Consider the following 18,702-nt stretch of genomic DNA (forward strand, 5'->3'; position numbering starts at 1 on the left):
AATACGTTAGGCTAATGTGATGACACATCCAGTAGGAATTCCCCCACCGGACGGATGAAAGTAAACTGTAGCATTGGGATGTGAGTAAATTATTCTGCCATATTTTTTGTGCCTGGCTAATGGGCGATCTTTTCGAACCATGGAAAGATTAGTACTATGCCATGTCATTGGCTTGGCTTTCCCGGTGTCTGAAATGGACATGGAAATGTTTGGATTTTCCCTGATTTGTTCAACTTGCCGGTGAGCGGCGGGGTCATGTGTGGCTCCTGATTGGCTGAGACCAACACGTGATGGGCCAAATCCCCAATCGTTCCCGTCACGGGAAAGGCTTTCCGATAGAATCCATGGCATTTTTCTCCTCCCTTCCTCAAAGTACCTGTCCTCCGATAACTGAGTACTTTACTAGTACTAAATTATTGCTGTACTGCAAAGTGGGGGAAACGATCGAATCAGTCGTCCCGTACGTAACTCACCCGCGACGATCTGCGCGTTAATCCAACGATCTATTGAACCCCTCAACAAGTTGATCTCTCTGTGTGGCGGGGACAACAACAAAAAAATAAAAGTGGGCAATTGATGGTGGAACCTCTCATCTTGAAGAGTTGGACTCTCCCTCATTATATAATCTATGTATATAATATGATCCTCTTCGGCACAAAGGCAATGGCTGGACTCGTCTCGTTGGGGTCAACGGCTTCACCCCACGATACGATAGTCCCTCAGAGCTGGACAGCTTTATTCATTAATTAATTTGCATCAGCTGGTTGCTGACTGGTCCCGGGGTTTTTAGACTTTCCCTCCCCACTTTAAGTGAGTAATACCAAGTCGTAAGTGGAAAAGCATATCATCTTCTGTATCGTGACTCCTAGTACCGTACTGTACTTCCTAATCTACCCCTCCCTCTCTCTCTCTCTCTCTCTCTCTCTCTCTCTCTCTCTCTCTCTCTCTCTCTCTCTCTCTCTCTCTCTCTCACTCACTCTCACCTTTCCCGAGGTTGTGAGTTCTTCTTCACTTTCCCTTGGCATTCGTAGCGTGAATTCTTTGGGAAGCAGTAGTGGTGCCGTTGTGTCGCTTTTAGCCCAACTACGAATTGAAGGCTTCCTAATCCCATTGCATTCTCTTGTTGCCTGATCTGACCTCCGATTCTGTGCTCCTGTCCGCCAATGTCGCTGCTCCCACGGTCCGTTCCTCGGGCCATCTTACGAAGGTCCTATGGTACCGTCCAATCCTCCTCCCCCAGTGCAGCTTCACTTGCGAGCAAGATTCCCGTCGCCCTGCAAGAGGCAACTGCCGCAACAGCGCCGCGGACGACATGGTCCCGCGAAGAGGTCCAGCAGATCTATGAAACTCCCTTGAATCAGCTGACCTATGCTGCGGTATGTGACCCGGTTTCAACAAGAGATTATGTCATGCTATCCTGTCATTCATTCATTCATTCGTCTACGCTCCATGCGTGATGTAAATATAGTATCTACATTGACCGCTGACTCACTCCGGTTCCAGGCGGCCATTCACCGTCGATTCCATGACCCATCTGCCATTCAGATGTGTACCCTAATGAACATCAAGACCGGAGGGTGTAGTGAGGACTGTTCTTACTGCGCTCAGTCGTCGCGCCACAGCACTGGCTTGAAAGCGACCAAGATGAGCCCGGTGGACGACGTCTTGAAGGCTGCCCGGATCGCCAAGGCCAATGGAAGCACCCGCTTCTGCATGGGCGCCGCCTGGCGCGACATGCGCGGTCGCAAAACAAGTCTGAAGAACGTCAAGCAGATGGTCTCGGGTGTCCGCGAGATGGGGATGGAGGTCTGCGTGACCTTGGGCATGATCGACGAGAACCAGGCCAAGGAGCTGAAGGATGCAGGCTTGACGGCGTACAACCATAACCTGGACACCTCCCGAGAGTTTTACCCCTCCATCATTACCACACGGTCGTACGACGAGCGCCTCAAGACCCTGTCCCATGTCCGGGATGCGGGAATCAACGTCTGCTCCGGTGGTATCCTGGGTCTCGGGGAGGCGGACTCCGATCGCATCGGTCTCATCCACACCGTTTCCTCTCTGCCGTCTCACCCGGAGTCTTTCCCCGTCAACGCTCTCGTCCCTATCCCCGGTACTCCGTTGGGAGATCGCAAGATGATCCCCTTCGACAAGCTCCTCCGGACCATCGCTACTGCTCGGATCGTCCTCCCCGCCACTATCGTCCGCTTGGCAGCGGGTCGCATCTCCCTCTCCGAGGAACAACAAATCCAGTGCTTCATGGCTGGCGCCAATGCCGTCTTCACTGGCGAGAAGATGTTGACGACTGATTGCAACGGATGGGATGAAGATCGCGTCATGTTCGAGCGATGGGGCTTCTACCCCATGAAGAGTTTCGAGAAGGATGCCAGCGACTCCGTCCCAAAATCCCCTGAATTGGAGTCCGCCCCCTCGGAAAATGTATCCGCTGCGCCGGCCGCAGCAAGTTCGTAAATAGTCTCTGACCCCTCTGCCACCTGCAATTACCAAATCATATCCCCCTCTGATGAGTCAATTGTATGAGGCATTATTATGACCCAATAGAAAGCGTTCGATCGACATCTATAGATGCCTGGTCCCCCTCCGCTCGTAGAATTGATTCGACCCCGGCTTCTGCCCATGTCTTGGAAATCCCTTGGCAAGCATCGATGATGTCGACACGTCGTGGGATTTGTTCTTGTCTGTAACCCTCCAGCAATGGTGGATGCCTAGTTGTTCTCACATGGTGTGGCCCCTCTCTCTAAAGCTCTAGTATTTAAGGGCCGTGTCCTCTCCCTTCCGCTCCTTGTCCTCCGCCGCCATTCCGACTCGCTCGGAGCCCGAGTCTTGAGGCATTCCCTCGGAACAGCCCAAATTTGCTCGTGACTTGTGTCACAGGTTTTGCTCTACTACTGATCTGATCTAGGCTCATGTAGCTACTCTTGATTTGATTTATTGAATCACTTAAGATCCGTCTCTACTCGTCCTCTTTGATGTTTTACTCCGATTACGACTTCTTGAAATGCGGGCATCCAGATGGGGGGGGAAAGCGGTAAAAAGAAATGGTATTTATCAACATGAAGTCTATATGAACTCTGCTCATTGCATATATACACCGCACTCATGATCATTCGATCAAACCATGGATTTCTCGACCTTCATGTCACTGGTTCCTTGGGTATCAGACCGGCTCATCGTGGTGTAGCGACTGAAGTCGTTGGGGGGCCTCTTGTCGCCCTTATCCTTTTGAAGGTACGCTGGGCGCCGGAAAAAGATCCGCTTGCACCATTTCCATGCCTCAACACCCAGGAAGAACAAGACCGCTTCCACAAATACCACACCCCATTCCCAGGAGATACCGGTGTGTTTGAACACGACGTGGTTAATCACAGGAATATAAAGAATAGGGAATGTGGTAATAAACCCGACCATGATACCCGTGAAAAGGAACTTGTTGCGCCAGACATCAAACATCCACTGAGTAAAGTATTTCTTCGAATCTGGTTGCATACGGAAGAAACTGCGCCGCATGTCGATCTGTTCCCACGCCAAGAAGAGCGCGAACCAAGTCATGCAAACGAAGGTGGTCGCACGAGCACGGAAAACAGTGTCGCAGTTGCCGTCATAGTTATCGTTGCCATGATAGCCGCTGTTGCAGCCACTTCCGAGGTTGCCATCACCCCATCCATACATCACCAGGGAAAAGGATGCCAGGCACAGCGCTGCCATCCAGACACCATATACAAGGGTGTCCACAATGACTTCCCATGTGAAGATACCTTGTTTCTATTGCGCGTGTTAGCAGCGGGCCTGAGAGCAAGGGCTTGGGAAGAGAATGAAAGAGGGGGGGGGGGAAGGTTAATACGTACACTCTGGGGCGGACGGTCCATAATATCTGGTGCCGCGATCTCCATTCCCAATCCCATATCAGGTAGACCGGAGGTGATCATAATAATCCAGAGAATTTCGACAGGCGCAATGGGAAACACAGACTGTCCATTGACATCCTTGAACACAAGACCAATGAGTAGAGTGAGCGCGAGTCCGACGTTTTCCGCCAACAAATGCAGAACGAATTTCTGAATGTTATCGAAGATACGACGGCCCTCTTCAATTCCGTTGATAATCGAAGCAAAATTGTCATCCATCAAGACTAGCTCGGAAGCATCCTTCGCTACATCAGAACCTGCCTGTCCCATGGCAATACCAACATCGGCCCGTTTGAGAGACGGCGAGTCGTTAACACCGTCGCCCGTCATCGCCGCATAACAACCACGACGGTGCAACGCATCGATCATGCGGACCTTTGTGTGAGGTGCGCAGCGAGCAATGACCAACGGCAGAGTGGGGAGATTGTCAATCTCGTCCTCAGTCAACTTATCAAACTGGCTGGCAGTCATCACCATCGCGTCGGCCACATCCTTCGCGACGCTGTCCATGTTCGCAGGAATGATACCAACTTGTGCTGCAATGGCACGTGCAGTACCCGGGTGATCACCTGTTACCATGTGAACAGCAATTCCCGCACGATAACATTCTTCAATAGCACCAGCAGTTTCGGGGCGAGGGGGATCGTAAAGACCGATCAATCCACAGAAGGTAAGGTCCTTCTCTACGTCCTCTCTTGGAGGGACGTCCTCTCCGCCCTTGGTGGGGATGTTATTCTCCCGGCAGGCGAGGCAAAGGACACGAAGGCCTTCCTTCGCCAGGGCTTCCATGTTCTGCAAAATCTCCTCTTTCATGGTTCCATCGAGAGGAACGGGGCCAGAACCGGCCGTCCAAATAACCGATGTGCAGGAATCCACAACACGTTCCACGGCACCCTTGGTGAAGATCATCTCGCGGTCTCCTTGGGAGAAAATCACGGACATTTTCTTCACCGTCGAATCGAAAGGATACTCGGCCTTTTGACTCCAGATGGGCTTCTCGCCCTTGGTCCAGCGATCGCGGCCCCAGTTGAAACGAGAGGCAAAGACTTGGATGGCGATATCCGTTGGCTCGCCCCGCGCCTGCCATTCATCATTCTCAGACTTGTGGACATGGGCGAGGTTTGCCAGGGCAGCGACATTGAGATAGTCTTCCAGCACTTTGTTATCCTTCAAGAGGTCCTGCGGGTCCTGAGGTTCGCCTTGTGCTTCACGCTCGACCTGGACCGGGGGCTGAGGGAGCAAGCTCAGGTCTCCTTCCTGCGGGTTCAGGGGATCATTCGAGGATCCCACCGAATAGGTGCCCAATGATGGGAGCCATGCCCTTTTGGCAACCATGCGACCCTGTGTGAGAGTTCCCGTTTTGTCTGAGCAAATGTTAGTCACAGCGCCGAGAGCTTCCAAGGAGTCAAGCTTTCGGACAATGACATTCCTTTGTGCCATCTGCTTTGTGCCTACCGCCATAGTAATAGTTAATACCACCACTAGACAAGCAGGAATCATAGCCAGACCCGTTGCCACTGCATAGATAATGACTTCCTTATCATTGCGCATCTCATTTGCGCCCATGACAACAATAGCAAAGATCACGGCAATGGCGAAGAGAAGCAAGGCCAACTTGGAGAGCTTTCGTTGTAAGGGTGTGCCAACGTTAATACCCAAGAAACGGCCCACTGCATCGGTACAGGTCAGCGTCCACGCCTCCACGTACCAACGCTTCTTGGTCTCGCCCTGAGGACCACGCTTGACAGGCCGTCTCTTGGAATCACCGGCGCGAAGAGCTGCTGCAATCGCACCGATTTCCGTTCTCATTCCGGTCCCCACCACAACGCCACGAGCACGGCCGCGGGTCACGGTCGAGGAACTGTAAGCAATGTTCAGACGATCGCCCGGACCAGTATCTGGATCGAACACAGAGTTGACCTCCTTCTGGACAGGTAAAGATTCTCCGGTCAAAAGGGCTTCATCAGTTTCAAAATTCATCGCATCCACCAGTCTACCCATGAAATCAGTACGGCTATTCGTCGGACAACACTCTCATGGACCACATACCTAAGATCAGCAGGGACTGTATCACCCACTTTAAGCTCGATCATATCTCCAGGGACGATTTCCAAGGCGGGGATAGTATTGGTTTTGCCGTCTCGAGTCGCGACACCGGTCGGAGAGCTCAGGGAGCGCAAGGAATCCATTGTCTTCTCCGCCGCATAGTCCTGGTATACACCCACCACGATGTTGAGAGCAATGACTGCGCAAATGACACCACCCTCGATCCACGATTGAATACCAAAACTAACAGCCATGGCAATGATGAGCACCTAATCATGGTTCCGTGTTGGTTAGTCAACCAATGCAAGGGTTCTCGGAGCGAGCACGGCCACTTACCAGCATCATTGCATTGGCGATTTGTCTAATCACAATTTTGACAAGGGAGACGGATTCTCCGCCCTCCAGCTCATTCGGTCCATACTGGCTCAAACGTTTTTTGGCGTCGGCCGTTGTGAGACCTTCTTCGGGGTTCACGGAGAGCTCGCGGAGGATATCATCATAGGAGAGGGAGTGAGCGGGTTGAGAGAGCGGTTGGGACGTATCCCCCCCGGCCGATTGTTTCTTTTCATCATGAGCCATGTCAATGTATGCGTGTATGAGGGTGTTGTAGGTTGTATATTTGCGTGTTGGGTATTAGGTATGGTCTAATCTAATCTGGGGACTCGTCCTTAGGGAGGCTCCATATAGATTGTATCCTCAAGAGAGTGACAGTCCATACACCTACACCTTAAAAGCGGAGTAACTATGGAGAGAGAGGATCTGGATATATTCTTAACCGTCTTTCTTCCAAGTGAAAGAGGGGGACTAACAGCCTTTTTAAATTCACAGTACGGAGGTATAACATGACGAAACAAAGGTTCACCTCTTGGCATGGATCGCATTCATTATCGCGATCTGACGGCAAAACCGATGAGGGCCAATGAGGACGAAGCCTTGGCGGGAAAACCTTGAGATGTGGCCAGGCTATGACGCATTCGACCAATACCGTCGCCACGTGAGTATCGGCTAACACACCATGTAGGCAAATTAGTGGCCAGAACCCCGTCGGCCATGGCCGCTGATTGGTCACGATACCCTGGGACTCCAGCGGAATGCCAAGGACGTCCGGGGCGCGGGAGGCTTGGCACCTCTTGGATTATTTCCCGCCTCGGTATCTCTGCACGCTTGGTCGCTCTTGGCAAGACGCACTGCTGAGGGGTCTGAGAGCCAGTCGCAGGTCTAAATGCCCCCCCATCGCTCCTTTCTACAGCCAAAAATATCCAGGCCCGTCCCTTCTGAGTGGTTGGTCGTCCCCCTCCCCCACTCCCCTCTTATCATCGTGCTGGCCGACCTTATGCGAAACCCGTTGCAGCTCTCGTATGTAGCCGACATATCCGATCTTCACCGTGTGATAAATCTTATTGGATCTGTCTGCCACTTAGTCTATCTGGTGGTCGTTCTCGTATTCACATTAGAACCGAATCGCATCGTGTCGCCCGTGCAATGGCGGGTGATCCGCCCGGCGCTGACATTGTCGGCGTGGTAATCGGAGCGGTGCTGCTCTTTGGCACCATCAGCCTCGTTCCTCTGTGAGTTCATTTTCCCTAGTCCATCTAGGCCAGATCCCCGCCGCAGGAGAGAACTTTCCACGCATTTCGATTGGGACTGGTCCCCCGCAGCTCGGGCGTCTTCACATTACTTTGTACTTCACGTCCTCTCCTCCCCTGGGTTGTTCCCTGCCGAGCTCCAACAAAGAAGTTGACCACACCTCTCCATCTAGCTTAGTTATGTGGCATCACCGGCGACGAGCGGCGACGAGAAGAGCCAGCGAAATCCATAATCTCCAAGTCAATGGGTGCATACGACAAGTGACGGTGGAGCGATGGCTAGAAGAGGTGGCCCGTACGGACAATGGTGAACGGCCGCAGCAGCACTACGCTCAGGAACCTTGGTAGGGTTGCGCATCCCCATTGTTGGAGAACGCCGGGACTCTTGGCCCTGGAGGATGCGGGGACAAGGCTGGCGCTAGTGGTCTTGGCCTTTATCATCGGGATCCGGTTGAACTGACTCAATGGCCTATGATTTGCCTCTCTCAAGTTCCATCTGCCTCTCAACTCTCCTCTTAGCGTCGTCGTCTTCGTCGTCTCAAGACACGCTACCGTCGTCTCCAGAACCAGCCTGCATCCTCCCTCCTCCTCATCCTCGTTCGACTCTCCACAGTCACGATACACTTACCCCTGACGCTGACCCTCCTTCCCTACTCGAATCAGGTCGGATCCGGTACCACTGCCGAACCCGCAGCGTTCTCGTCCTGAATCAGTGCAATCACGCGTTCCACGCTTCCTGTCTTGCGTCATGGTTCACCTACGGCCAGTACAAGTGTCCAATCTGCCAGACGGTGTACCTCCCCACCACTGCCGGGTAATTTCTCCCCTCTTCTCGGACTCTCATTGCTGATCATGGAGATTGATTGCGACATGGCTGGATCCATGGGTTTTTTCTTGGCGCCTTATTCGGGCCTTGGGGGTTGTTTTACGTTGTTTTACTCTTTTTTTTTTTTTTTTTTTTTTTTTTTTTTTTTACTTCGGATTCCCAGTTTTTGGCACGGTGGATGTATGTGTTGTTCCCAATGGTGCTGATAATCGGTGTCTGTGTGTTCGATCTCACGTTCGGACACTCATTCGCCCCTTCCCTGCTTTTCCGAGAAAAGCAAAAGACCAGCTCATCTTATCTTTCACCGTGTATGGTAGTATGCGCTGCACACTCACACATCCCGATATAGATATGTACATATCCTCCAAATCGACCCCAGGTCACAAGACCCCAGAGATATATGTACAGACCACAGTCTGGTTAAGCCTTCCCTGTCCATAGGACAACCTCAGAAAACCAGAGCCAGCCTTGACCCATCCATACCCAAACTCAAAATAAGAAAGAGTAAAGAAAGCGTCGCTGATGTCAATCGGGACTTTGGTCTTGATTCTTTCTCAAGCTCGAAGAATTAGGGTTTCTTCGGTTTACATAACTTAATGCAGGACTACTGAGTTAGAGTAGGAATTCCGAGTGGAGGTCCGGAACCAATTTAAGAAAAATATTAGAATTAAAATAGGTTAGTATAAAATAAAATAAAAAATCTAACATATTCCGTAGACGGGTCGCGTATCGCGCCTGTCTTTATGCCCTTATTTTTCTTCTTGTCTTTTTCTTCTTGTGTTCTATTTAATGCACCGACGTCCACCGTGGAGGTATAGTACTATGTACGATGCATGTATCGACTGGGATTGTACTCCTTATCACGAACAAAAAGAGGGGTCGCTGGGTCGGGGCCAAGACTTGGGGTTTTTCTGGAAGGGTTCTGGAATGTTCTTTTCTGGATGTTAGGGTTAGGACTCTAGGGTGATCGGTTTGGGCAGTTCTAGGGGATGGGGTCTTGTTTTTTCCTAGTCTTATTTGATCTGGTTAATTTTGTGGAGTAGAGGGTGAGGGATTGGCCCGGATGTTTCTTATGCTTGTGTGAGATTGGTTTGGATGTCTAGGATCTATCTGTCACAGGGAATGAATTGGAATCAGTTGGGGTAGAGGGTGCTTTATTCATGGCATCCTGTCTAGTTTATTATGGTCAATCCTGGTATATCGCAATCAGGTGATACCTGATAACTCTTGGCCTAAGGATCTGGGTAAACTGCCGGAGTCTCAGCGCCTGCGCAAGCTAAGGAATAAAGAACGAGGATGGTCAACCGGGCAGCATACAGGCCCCGCACTGGTGGTGTCACTACAGTAGAAATATAAGTATCTAGACCATCGTGCTGTACTCGGGCCCCGTAGCTGGGTGACTTGCATTCATGCTGAAGTGGAGAGTCCAGGGAACAGCTCACATTTGATATCATGAATATCTATCAGCTTGTATATGGAAGCCGTTTCCCTCAGGCCCCCGGAAATTCCCTATTTATCGAGTTCGGCAGTTTGGAGCTAAACTACGTGGCTCCCGTGGTAGAGGGTTCAACCCGGGGGCCATCTCTGAATGGTCGAGTGGTGAAATATATGTGGTTCGGAATCAAGACAAGAGGTCGGCGTCGAGTCGTGCCATGGCTAGACCTATCTGTAGAGTCGATTGAAGAACAGGGTCGCAGGATAACATGGTGTTGCAAGAACTGCACTGCAGGCAGCGCTCGTGGTTGTCCTACAATGGTTCGACGTGGTTACCGTGGGCTATGAACCCGGATGTAGATATTGGATTCAACTGAGTTCCTCAAGGTTCGATCAAATAAGCGGTATCAAAGAATACCAAGACAGCTATGTAAAAAGAAAGAGAAAAATAAAAATAAAAATGGGGGTAGGTCCTGCCCGGGTTCGAACCGGGGTTACTGGAAGATTTCGGAACTGAGTCAACTGCAGAATTTGTTAGTGGACTATGAAACCTAATTGAGACATCGGAACGGAGGAACATACAATCCAGTGTGATAACCTCTACACTACAGAACCGGTCTAATTGGTCCGCTTTCCAAGAATTGAATATGTGGTACTGGAAAGTTACTGGACAGAGAACCAAGACCCAATCGTCGCGAGAGATGGTCACACGTGCCCTACAACAAGAGCCAAAGTATCGTAAGTGTCCTTGGCTTTTCTTGGATCTTTTCTTACTCAAAGAACAAGGATAAGAATGTGTCCACTCAATTCCTTGCCTAGCTTAAGCACGTTGGTCTCGTGCCTCTTTGCCGTTTACTTCCTTCCTGGTGGAGAATGACTCTTATCTATTTATCTGCTGAAGTAAGTTATTTACACGATGGAACTAATTTGGCGATAAACGATCCAAAGAAACTCGTTCCCGTCGGCACAGCAGCCAATCATCGAACAATTCGGCAGGTAAACAGCAGTACTGCCGAAGATAACTCAACTCCTCAATTCCATGTCTAGGCTCGTATATAATCATTGCTTGGCAGTTAAACTTAACCTATGGACTCAAACCGCTAATATCACGTCGACAAGATGCATGTCCAACAGCATCAGTATCAATTAATTGATAACGTTCAGAAAACTCTCCGGAAATATGATTCGGAGCTCAAGAACATTAACCACAAAGTAAGGGGGATAGAACGACAAACATACTATATGTATTTATTATATTTCCGCCCTCTAACCTCGGCTAGATCTGGTCCAACCCTGAACTGGGTTACAAAGAATACAAGGCTCATAACCATATCTGCGAGTTATTTGAAAGCCTCAGATCCGAAGGATATCAAGTTCGGCGCAGTGCGTATGGCTTAGAAACCGCCTTGGAGGTTGAATACACCCGTGGCTCCGGAGGACGTGTAGTCGTCTTCAACGCTGAATACGACGCACTCCCGGGGATCGGCCATGCCTGCGGACATAATTTGATTGCGACCGCATCAATCGCGGCCTTCATTGCTACCTGTGAGGCGTTAAAAGCTCAATATCCTGACGGACCAGGCTGTACCGTCCGTCTCTTGGGCACGCCCGCCGAAGAATCCGGCGGTGGTAAAGTGCGCTTGTTGGATAACGGAGCATACAAGGATGTAGATGCATGCCTCATGGTGCATCCTATGCCCATAGCCCCCGAGGATCCGGAGCTCCTGAGCATCGCCACCGTAGTCCCCGGCGGGTTCCTTGCCAATGACAAAGTTACTGTGACCTTTACTGGTAAACCGGCACATGCCGCCGCGGCTCCGTGGGAAGGCATTAATGCTCTGGATGCCGTAGTCGCTGCCTATGTCAATATCTCCCTCCTTCGGCAACAGATCATGCCCAGCCAGAGAATCCATGGGGTCATTGCGAACGGGGGCGATCGTCCGAATATAATCCCCATGTCTGCATCTGTGGATTACTACATCCGATCGCCCACCATCAAATCATTGAAACCGTTGACAGAGAAGGTTGTCAAGTGCTTTGAAGCCGCTGCCATGGCTACTGGGTGCAAGGTTGAGTTTGATTGGTATGTTCGCCTTGGCAAGACGCTGGGTAGCCTCACTAAATCTGGCCTAGGGGCATCTCATATGCCGATTTGAAGACTAATACGCCTATTTGCGAGAACTACGTTACCGTCATGCGGGCAATGGGCCATCATACGCTGTTCGATAATTTAGGGAAGAGTGGCATTCTGGCTGGAGCGTCTACCGATATGGGTTCGTATAATGATGGCCACCTGCCAGTTCGGTCGACCTGGACACTTACATTATCCTGCATAGGGAACGTTACTTATGCCATCCCCGGGTTTCATGGCATGTTCACCATCCCAGCGGATGGTGTTAATCATACGCTCCAGTTTACCAACGGTGCCGGATCACCCCAGGGGTATCAACGTAGTCTTGCTTGTGCCGCCGGCATGGCTGTGGTTGCATGTCAAATCTTGGTAGATGACAATCTTGCCGAGAAAGTTAAGAAGGACTTTGAGAGAGACTCGTAGGTCACATTACTGAGGGGAGAAGATGTAGTTATCGATAGCGTCAGACTTTCCCTAATAGTATCCCGTTTTTTATCCTATGCTATCTCTACCTCCTTCGCAGGTTAGTAACCTGGTTTGATTGGAGTATTTGAGTGCAAGATGTCTCCTAGCTAACGGTAACGGTGAACAGCAGCAAAGCTCGAGATGATGTTTACAATTAAGTCTAATTTGTGATTCTATAACGGATCGAGCTTAACAATACCCTTAGTGCAGGCCAACTTTCTTCGTCCCCGGTCTGGTCTTCTGGTGATCTTTCCAGGTCGATAAAAAGTAGCAAGTTAAGCTGCATTCGTTTTCTTTGTCGCCCATTTCGACTTTCTCTGAAATGTCGTTCGGTTTTGAGATACAGGCGGAGTGAAGCAGCATCCCGGTAGGACACATCGCAAACAGCACAATGATATCACTTTTGTGCAACAGCCTGCTGCTTGTTGAAGGATTTTTGCCTTGGAACGGGCTTTAGCGTTGTGTCTTTTTCGTTGCGCCTTATATTTCTCTTTACGATTTCCTCGAAGTCACTTCTGTTGTTGGCACCGTCACGGTCCCCAGTTTTGGCCCTTGCCGACAAGCAGGACTGGAATATCGCTGCTCATATTCCCAATAGCGATCACGATCTCGTAGAAGTTCTTCCAGGCAACAAGAAAGTCAACTAATCAGAGTTATGGAACCACCATTTCGTATCCTCCCGCAACTTAGTAAGGGACTCCGAAACTCCAGTCTCGATAACTAATATTGGTCGGCCTACGCCCTATCCTGAGTGAGCCGACGAGAGCGAGGGAGGAACACCTGGTCGCCTTGCTTGCGCTTGTTTCCGTCAGTTTGGCGGATACGTGGTGGTTAGGCCCAGGTTCTGTCGGATCTAGGGATACTCATTGCTACAAAGGTATTGCTAACCATCATCAAGGCGAGCTCACTGTGTGGGGTGACCATGATGCGTCCAGCTGATTCCTCCTAGTTGAAAACGAAAGTCCATGCCCGTTATCAAGATGCTTGATTGCTGAATTGGTAAGTCCCAGAACCAACATCCTCTGGCTACCGTTGCACTCGTCCGCCCTAAGAGCTCCATGACCGCCTTGTCAATTGGGGTTATTGATGGCTCTGAGCTTGAAGCACCAGGGGTATCGAGGCTCGAGCCTTCTGGACAACAGAGCGATCTTTGACATGATCTCTTTGTAGTGGACGTTAGATGGAAGGGCTAGAAATACCATGATTCTAATATTCGTGAGGAATCTGGTGAATCTACAGGAGGAATCAGCTACATACATTGACTTGAAAAATTCAATGACACAAAGGAGGGAGCCTTTAGATGAATCGGATGGTTTGATGAATGGATCCCGGGTTCTATTCATTGCATTATCCTGTGCAGTATATCATAATATCCTACTTGCTACTATTGCAAACTACAACTGTATCTGTGCCTAATGCAATACGAGTAGTGTCAATATGTTCTATATTTAGAGGAGACGCCCTACTTACAATCCCTAATTATTGATATCAATACTATACTAGGCCGGATGCACTGCAAACAAGGCCTCTACGTGGGTCTCGAAGGATTTGGGGGCAACCATAGCCAAAGGAGACATGAGCATAGACTATCGCTGTGCTGTGTGTGAAGATCGCAGGGAGTAGCGCGTTCACCCACTGTAGTAGATCTTAGAAAGTTCTATGACGTACTCCGTACTGCTTGTAGGAATGGGGAGATGAAAAGAAAAGAAAAAGAAGAGATACTAGACAAAGTCGTGATAATTCATTGATTCCTACCCAGGAATATGTTATATGAAAACTTTTAACTTTTAACTGGCCGAGAAAATAGACATCTATCATGCAGCGAACATGAGGACATTGAAACCGGGACGCCAGAAACCGCATTCTAAATAAAATGGAAAGGTATCATCGCAATTCGTTCAAGCATTATGCCCGTCCAGAGGCTTTTCCTGACATCCTAGCCGGACCGAGCCCTTGTCGGATCTCGTCTAACATTTTAATGCCAATGGCTTCGTTGCCGTTCTTGCCTCTCTTTGCCTTGGCGCCCTTTCGCTTCGCTTGAGAGCTTGTGTTGCCATCCCATCCCGCAAGGAAGCTGTCCATAACCTCATTGAAGTCATGACGGGGAGCCACAGCCACTCCGTTCGCGTCAATCAAGCTGGGGGCCTGCGATGAGGCAGTCGAGAAGCCGGTCATGCCGGTCATACCAGTCATACCGCTGACCATGGACATGCTATCATCGTACTCATCTTCTTCGTCAAGAGCGTAGAGTGCCTCCACCCGGTCGAACCGGTCATCCAGAAGCCGGTGACCTTCCGTCCGTGCCAGAGCGGAAGAGGTCATCGAGTATGCCGAAGGGTTGGTGAGTGCGCCCTTCCGCTTCTTTCTGCGGATAGGAGTACCACCTGCTGTGAAGACGGTGGAGGCAAGAGTGCTTCGCTGCTCCGAGGGCACAATACTAGCCGGTGCCGCTGGCGCAGCCTTGACCTTACCATCCTTCTTGAACTTGGCGAACTCCCGCATCCATCCTTGGTCTTCCGGGTGCATATCTGGGGCTGGCGCATCGTGATCGGGAAGTTCATCTGATCCGGCATCCTGGGATTTACTCTGAGCGGATGTGTCCTTCTGCTGCGGCTTATAGTCTGTCGTGCTGGGCTGCACAGGAGCCTTCTCGGTAGCATCCGACTCCCACCCATCATCATCCTCCTCATCAAACAACGTATCCTCCCAATCGCCCTCTTCCATCTCCTCGGCTTGAGAAGTCAACTTGCCGAAAACATCGTCAACGTCCTCTTCGTCAACGAACTCTTCATCCTCAAGGGCCTCTAATACTTCTCGCAGACGGGGATCCATATCAGGCTGGAATCCCGCAATCGCATCGGGAACATTCTGTTGGTCCTGGTAGGTCGGTTGACGGGCATACGACGAGGCGGTCGAGCGAATCTCAGAGCCATATACGCTCCTGGGCCCATACTCGCTTCTCACATCATCCAGACTCGCTTCTCTCAACGCATCTTCCAACTTCATGCCCTTCACCTTGCCCTTGCCCTTATCCTTGCTCCTTGCCTCCACAAAGTATGAGTCGCCACCACCGGTGCCCAATTCGCGCAAATGTTGCATATAATCATATTTGGAGTCATCGTAGAAAACACCATAGTTCGCGGCTTCACCTTCGTTTTTCCGGACGGTCTCAACACCGAATTCACTAGCTAGGTCTGCGAGTTTTTTGCCACGCGCTTCGGATGTGGAGGTGCCTGGTGCAGGTCCTGAGACAGGGTACAGAACACGGTCATCGGCGGAGGAGTCGTGGATCAGCGGGTCATGTTGGGCTCGGTGGAAGAGTTGATATGTGGTTGCGTTCTTTTTATCGCTGTTGGGTTTTTGTTAGTCGCTGAATAATCAATAACCATGTGAAAAGAATAACGTACATCCACTGCTTGCGGGGAGGCATTCTGGCGAGTGCGATCTTGGTGGAACAGCAGGAAAGGAAAGTTGTCTGGCCGAGTGGGTTCAATATTATATTGAATTTGTATGGACCTTGGGAGCAAAAAAATCCGTCAAAGTGGGATGTGATAGCATCACGTGAGGGGCTTATCGGCGTGCCCAATGTTTTGGTCCTCAGGCAGCGATGAGGAGAACATGTAGGCTGGTTACGGATATAGAGTACACTGTACAATAAACTGAAGTATTTCACAATCCCTATGTCAATTGAAAAGCAATTCTACTCCGTAGAGTCTACTATGCTATGTGCTGTCATACATCATGGAAGAAGTGTGGCTGAGTCAGCCGCTCTTATCTTATCCGCGGGGCATTCCTGATTGGGTGAGGGAGCATCGCCAAATCCATCAAAATTATTAATTCTCTTTGCCTCTCCCCTCCATCCCCTCTCCTTCCTTTCTCTCTCAACCCTTCATTTTCCTTCCACTCCCCCCATCGGAAGGTCCTTTCTCATTCCCGGTGTACTGTAGTCGCGTATTATTCCCCCACAGTCACCATGGTTCTCGCAAAGTCCAAAAATTCCGTGGGGCTGGGTAACAGCCTCATGAACGATCGCTTCGGGAAAGGAAAGGCGTCGAACATGAAGAAAGCCTCTCACAATCAGGCCGTCGTACGGAAGGATATGAATGGAGAGACCTATGTCACCAATGCAAAGGAAGAAGCCTCCTGGGTGAAGATGCGCAGTATCACCGAACAAGCCGCACTGGATGAGTTCCTGAGTACTGCTGAACTGGCGGGCACCGATTTCACTGCCGAGAAGATGAACAACGTGAAGATCATCCATGCCGATCAGAAGAACCCTTACCTTCTTTCCGCATCAGAGGAGAGGTCAGCTGTTAAGAAACATCAGAAGAATAAAGGGCGACTGACCGTTCCGAGACGGCCGAAGTGGGATCAGTCGACAACGCGGCAACAGCTGGAGCTGATGGAGAGAGAGAGTTTCTTAAATTGGCGCAGAGGACTGGCTGAACTTCAGGAGAATCATGATATTTTGATGACGCCGTTTGAACGGAACTTGGAAGTTTGGAGACAGCTTTGGCGTGTCATTGAACGGTCGGATCTAGTCGTGCAGATTGTCGACGCTCGAAACCCGTTACATTTCCGGTCGGAGGATCTGGAGGCATATGTGAAGGAGATTAACCCCAAGAAGAGGAATCTTCTACTCGTCAACAAGGCAGATATGTTGACTGAGAAGCAACGAGAGGCCTGGGCGGACTATTTCGAGCGCAACAACATCAATTTCCGGTTCTTCTCAGCTCACCTAGCGAAGGAGAAAATTGAGGCTCAACTTTTGGAACAATCAAGTGAGAGTGAAGATGAAGAGGTTGCGGAGAAACTGGCCGAAACGACTATTGAGGAACAGTCAACTCAATCGACCGAAAGCCCGCAAGAGGAGCATGACGGTGGATTGGAACTTCCTGGCTCGAGCAAACCTCGGAGAACCGAAATTCTTGACGTCGAAGAATTAGAAGAGCTCTTCCTTTCCAACAGCCCCGACACCCTCCCTGAAAATGACGACCCAGAGCACCCAAGAAAGCAGAAGACCGTCATTGGTCTTGTCGGTTACCCTAACGTCGGTAAATCCAGCACAATCAACGCCCTCCTCGGAGCCAAGAAGGTTTCGGTGTCCGCCACACCCGGTAAGACGAAGCATTTCCAGACCCTATATCTCTCGCCAGAGATCATGCTCTGCGATTGTCCCGGTCTTGTGTTCCCCAACTTCGCGACGACCAAGGCAGACCTGGTTGTCAACGGTGTGCTTCCCATCGACCAGCAGCGGGAATTCACCGGCCCAGCAACTATCATTGCTCAGCGTGTTCCACAACATTTCCTCGAGAACGTCTACGGAGTCAAGATCTTGACTCGTCCCATCGAAGAAGGTGGCACGGGTACCCCTACCGGCAGCGAGCTTCTCCGAGCCTATGCCCGCGCCCGTGGTTTCTCTACCCAAGGTTTGGGCCAGCCCGACGAGTCCCGCGCAGCCCGTTACATCCTGAAGGACTACGTCAACGGTAAAATCATCTTCTGCCACCCACCCCCAGTCCCAGAGGGCGAAGCTCCCATCGACCCACATGAGTTCAACGCCGAACTCTACGACGTGGCACATCTCCCCGCTAGACGCCAAGAACAGATCGCCAAAGCGATGCTGGCCGAACAAATGACCGAGGAGGGCATCGACGCCGATATCCTTTCCCTATCCGGTCCTAAGAAACCGGTGGGAGGCGTCCGCTCCCGCAACCTCGACACGGGCTTCTTCGGCGACGGGTCGAAAGGCTCCGCCGGCCGTCTCACCCTTCCCTTCAACTCCCAGTACACCAACCAAGGCCAGGAAATGCGCAAGCAGCTGACCGGTCGTAGGGAGCGACTGATGGTTGCCCTAGAACGCGGTATCGACGTGTCCGAAGTGCGCGGCGGCAGCTCGAAGAAGCATTTCAAGGGCAACAAGAAGCAGGCGAAGAAGAAGCGCGTGGCGGCTGAGGACGATGATTATTGATTCATTTCTATCTGACTCGCGGGCGAGTGGGTTAATGTTGCCTGTGGTTGATGAATGAGTACTTGCATTTACCCCCTTTTTCTGTGTTTTCTGTTCGTTGCATTTAAGAAAAGTTATCATGATCTCGGTTTGACCTTTTTTGTTTCTTCGCCCTTTATGATGACATTCCGTATATATGTAGGGTTGGTGTTGATGTTCATGAATCATGACCGTTTAAATCAAATCAAATTCTTACCATGACATTCTTCCTTAAGACAAATGTAATTTATTCAAACCATACATGCAGAGTAGTGATGGTTTGTCCCTATCCAAATAAA

The 18,702-nt window shown here is 50.5% G+C and overlaps 7 protein-coding genes and 1 non-coding gene across 8 annotated transcripts; 5 read left to right on the top strand and 3 right to left on the bottom strand.

Moving 5' to 3' along the window:
• Window positions 1-1,163: 1,163 nt before the first annotated feature.
• Window positions 1,164-2,472, top strand: BDW43DRAFT_301223 (biotin synthase; the record flags this gene model as incomplete). The annotated part of the gene is made up of 2 exons (XM_032045009.1): window positions 1,164-1,376; window positions 1,504-2,472. The coding sequence occupies 2 exons, from the start codon at window positions 1,164-1,166 to the stop codon at window positions 2,470-2,472; spliced, it is 1,182 nt and encodes a 393-aa protein (XP_031898913.1).
• A 660-nt stretch (window positions 2,473-3,132) lies between these two features.
• On the bottom strand, window positions 3,133-6,551 carry BDW43DRAFT_312400 (cation-translocating P-type ATPase; the record flags this gene model as incomplete). The annotated part of the gene is made up of 4 exons (XM_032047364.1): window positions 3,133-3,783; window positions 3,867-5,919; window positions 5,976-6,241; window positions 6,309-6,551. The coding sequence occupies 4 exons, from the start codon at window positions 6,549-6,551 to the stop codon at window positions 3,133-3,135; spliced, it is 3,213 nt and encodes a 1,070-aa protein (XP_031898914.1).
• A 1,028-nt stretch (window positions 6,552-7,579) lies between these two features.
• On the top strand, window positions 7,580-8,511 carry BDW43DRAFT_124618 (RING finger protein). The gene is made up of 3 exons (XM_032038108.1): window positions 7,580-7,653; window positions 7,732-7,902; window positions 8,049-8,511. Exons 2-3 carry the CDS (start codon window positions 7,739-7,741, stop codon window positions 8,374-8,376), a joined length of 492 nt encoding a protein of 163 aa, XP_031898915.1. The 5' UTR covers window positions 7,580-7,653; window positions 7,732-7,738; the 3' UTR covers window positions 8,377-8,511.
• On the top strand, window positions 8,512-9,013 carry BDW43DRAFT_280325 (uncharacterized protein). The gene has a single exon (XM_032042404.1). The coding sequence runs from the start codon at window positions 8,563-8,565 to the stop codon at window positions 8,731-8,733; it is 171 nt and encodes a 56-aa protein (XP_031898916.1). The 5' UTR covers window positions 8,512-8,562; the 3' UTR covers window positions 8,734-9,013.
• A 1,273-nt stretch (window positions 9,014-10,286) lies between these two features.
• On the bottom strand, window positions 10,287-10,433 carry BDW43DRAFT_t152. Its single transcript has one exon. It is a non-coding gene; the product is annotated as a tRNA-Tyr (tRNA).
• A 383-nt stretch (window positions 10,434-10,816) lies between these two features.
• On the top strand, window positions 10,817-12,459 carry BDW43DRAFT_124706 (M20 family metallopeptidase). The gene is made up of 3 exons (XM_032038109.1): window positions 10,817-11,030; window positions 11,099-11,901; window positions 11,952-12,459. The coding sequence occupies exons 1-3, from the start codon at window positions 10,938-10,940 to the stop codon at window positions 12,370-12,372; spliced, it is 1,317 nt and encodes a 438-aa protein (XP_031898917.1). The 5' UTR covers window positions 10,817-10,937; the 3' UTR covers window positions 12,373-12,459.
• Window positions 12,460-14,136: 1,677 nt separating this feature from the next.
• Window positions 14,137-15,905, bottom strand: BDW43DRAFT_280332 (ribosome biogenesis protein LTV1). Its single transcript, XM_032042405.1, has 2 exons — window positions 15,822-15,905; window positions 14,137-15,763 (listed from the first exon to the last, which is right to left on the bottom strand). Exons 1-2 carry the CDS (start codon window positions 15,842-15,844, stop codon window positions 14,320-14,322), a joined length of 1,467 nt encoding a protein of 488 aa, XP_031898918.1. The 5' UTR covers window positions 15,845-15,905; the 3' UTR covers window positions 14,137-14,319.
• A 371-nt stretch (window positions 15,906-16,276) lies between these two features.
• On the top strand, window positions 16,277-18,622 carry BDW43DRAFT_124749 (ribosome biogenesis GTPase LSG1). Its single transcript, XM_032038110.1, has one exon. It carries the CDS (start codon window positions 16,388-16,390, stop codon window positions 18,383-18,385), a length of 1,998 nt encoding a protein of 665 aa, XP_031898919.1. The 5' UTR covers window positions 16,277-16,387; the 3' UTR covers window positions 18,386-18,622.
• Window positions 18,623-18,702: the final 80 nt, after the last annotated feature.

Source organism: Aspergillus alliaceus (assembly GCF_009176365.1).
Source record: "Aspergillus alliaceus strain CBS 536.65 unplaced genomic scaffold BDW43scaffold_30, whole genome shotgun sequence".
NCBI classification, from domain to species: Eukaryota; Fungi; Ascomycota; class Eurotiomycetes; order Eurotiales; family Aspergillaceae; genus Aspergillus; species Aspergillus alliaceus.

What these genes read in the sequence shown, in the direction of transcription:
- BDW43DRAFT_124618 (XM_032038108.1), top strand. Translation starts at nt 7,739, where the DNA reads ATGTGGCATCACCGGCGACGAGCGGCGACGAGAAGAGCCAGCGAAATC. An exon ending in CACTACGCTCAGGAACCTTG is followed by an intron (nt 7,903 to 8,048) that starts GTAGGGTTGCGC and finishes GCCTCTCTCAAG; the next exon opens with TTCCATCTGCCTCTCAACTC.
- BDW43DRAFT_280325 (XM_032042404.1), top strand. Translation starts at nt 8,563, where the DNA reads ATGTATGTGTTGTTCCCAATGGTGCTGATAATCGGTGTCTGTGTGTTC.
- BDW43DRAFT_124706 (XM_032038109.1), top strand. Translation starts at nt 10,938, where the DNA reads ATGCATGTCCAACAGCATCAGTATCAATTAATTGATAACGTTCAGAAA. An exon ending in TCAAGAACATTAACCACAAA is followed by an intron (nt 11,031 to 11,098) that starts GTAAGGGGGATA and finishes AACCTCGGCTAG; the next exon opens with ATCTGGTCCAACCCTGAACT. An exon ending in TGCAAGGTTGAGTTTGATTG is followed by an intron (nt 11,902 to 11,951) that starts GTATGTTCGCCT and finishes AATCTGGCCTAG; the next exon opens with GGGCATCTCATATGCCGATT.
- BDW43DRAFT_280332 (XM_032042405.1), bottom strand. Translation starts at nt 15,844, where the DNA reads ATGCCTCCCCGCAAGCAGTGGAT. An exon ending in CCTCCCCGCAAGCAGTGGAT is followed by an intron (nt 15,764 to 15,821) that starts GTACGTTATTCT and finishes AAAACCCAACAG; the next exon opens with CGATAAAAAGAACGCAACCA.
- BDW43DRAFT_124749 (XM_032038110.1), top strand. Translation starts at nt 16,388, where the DNA reads ATGGTTCTCGCAAAGTCCAAAAATTCCGTGGGGCTGGGTAACAGCCTC.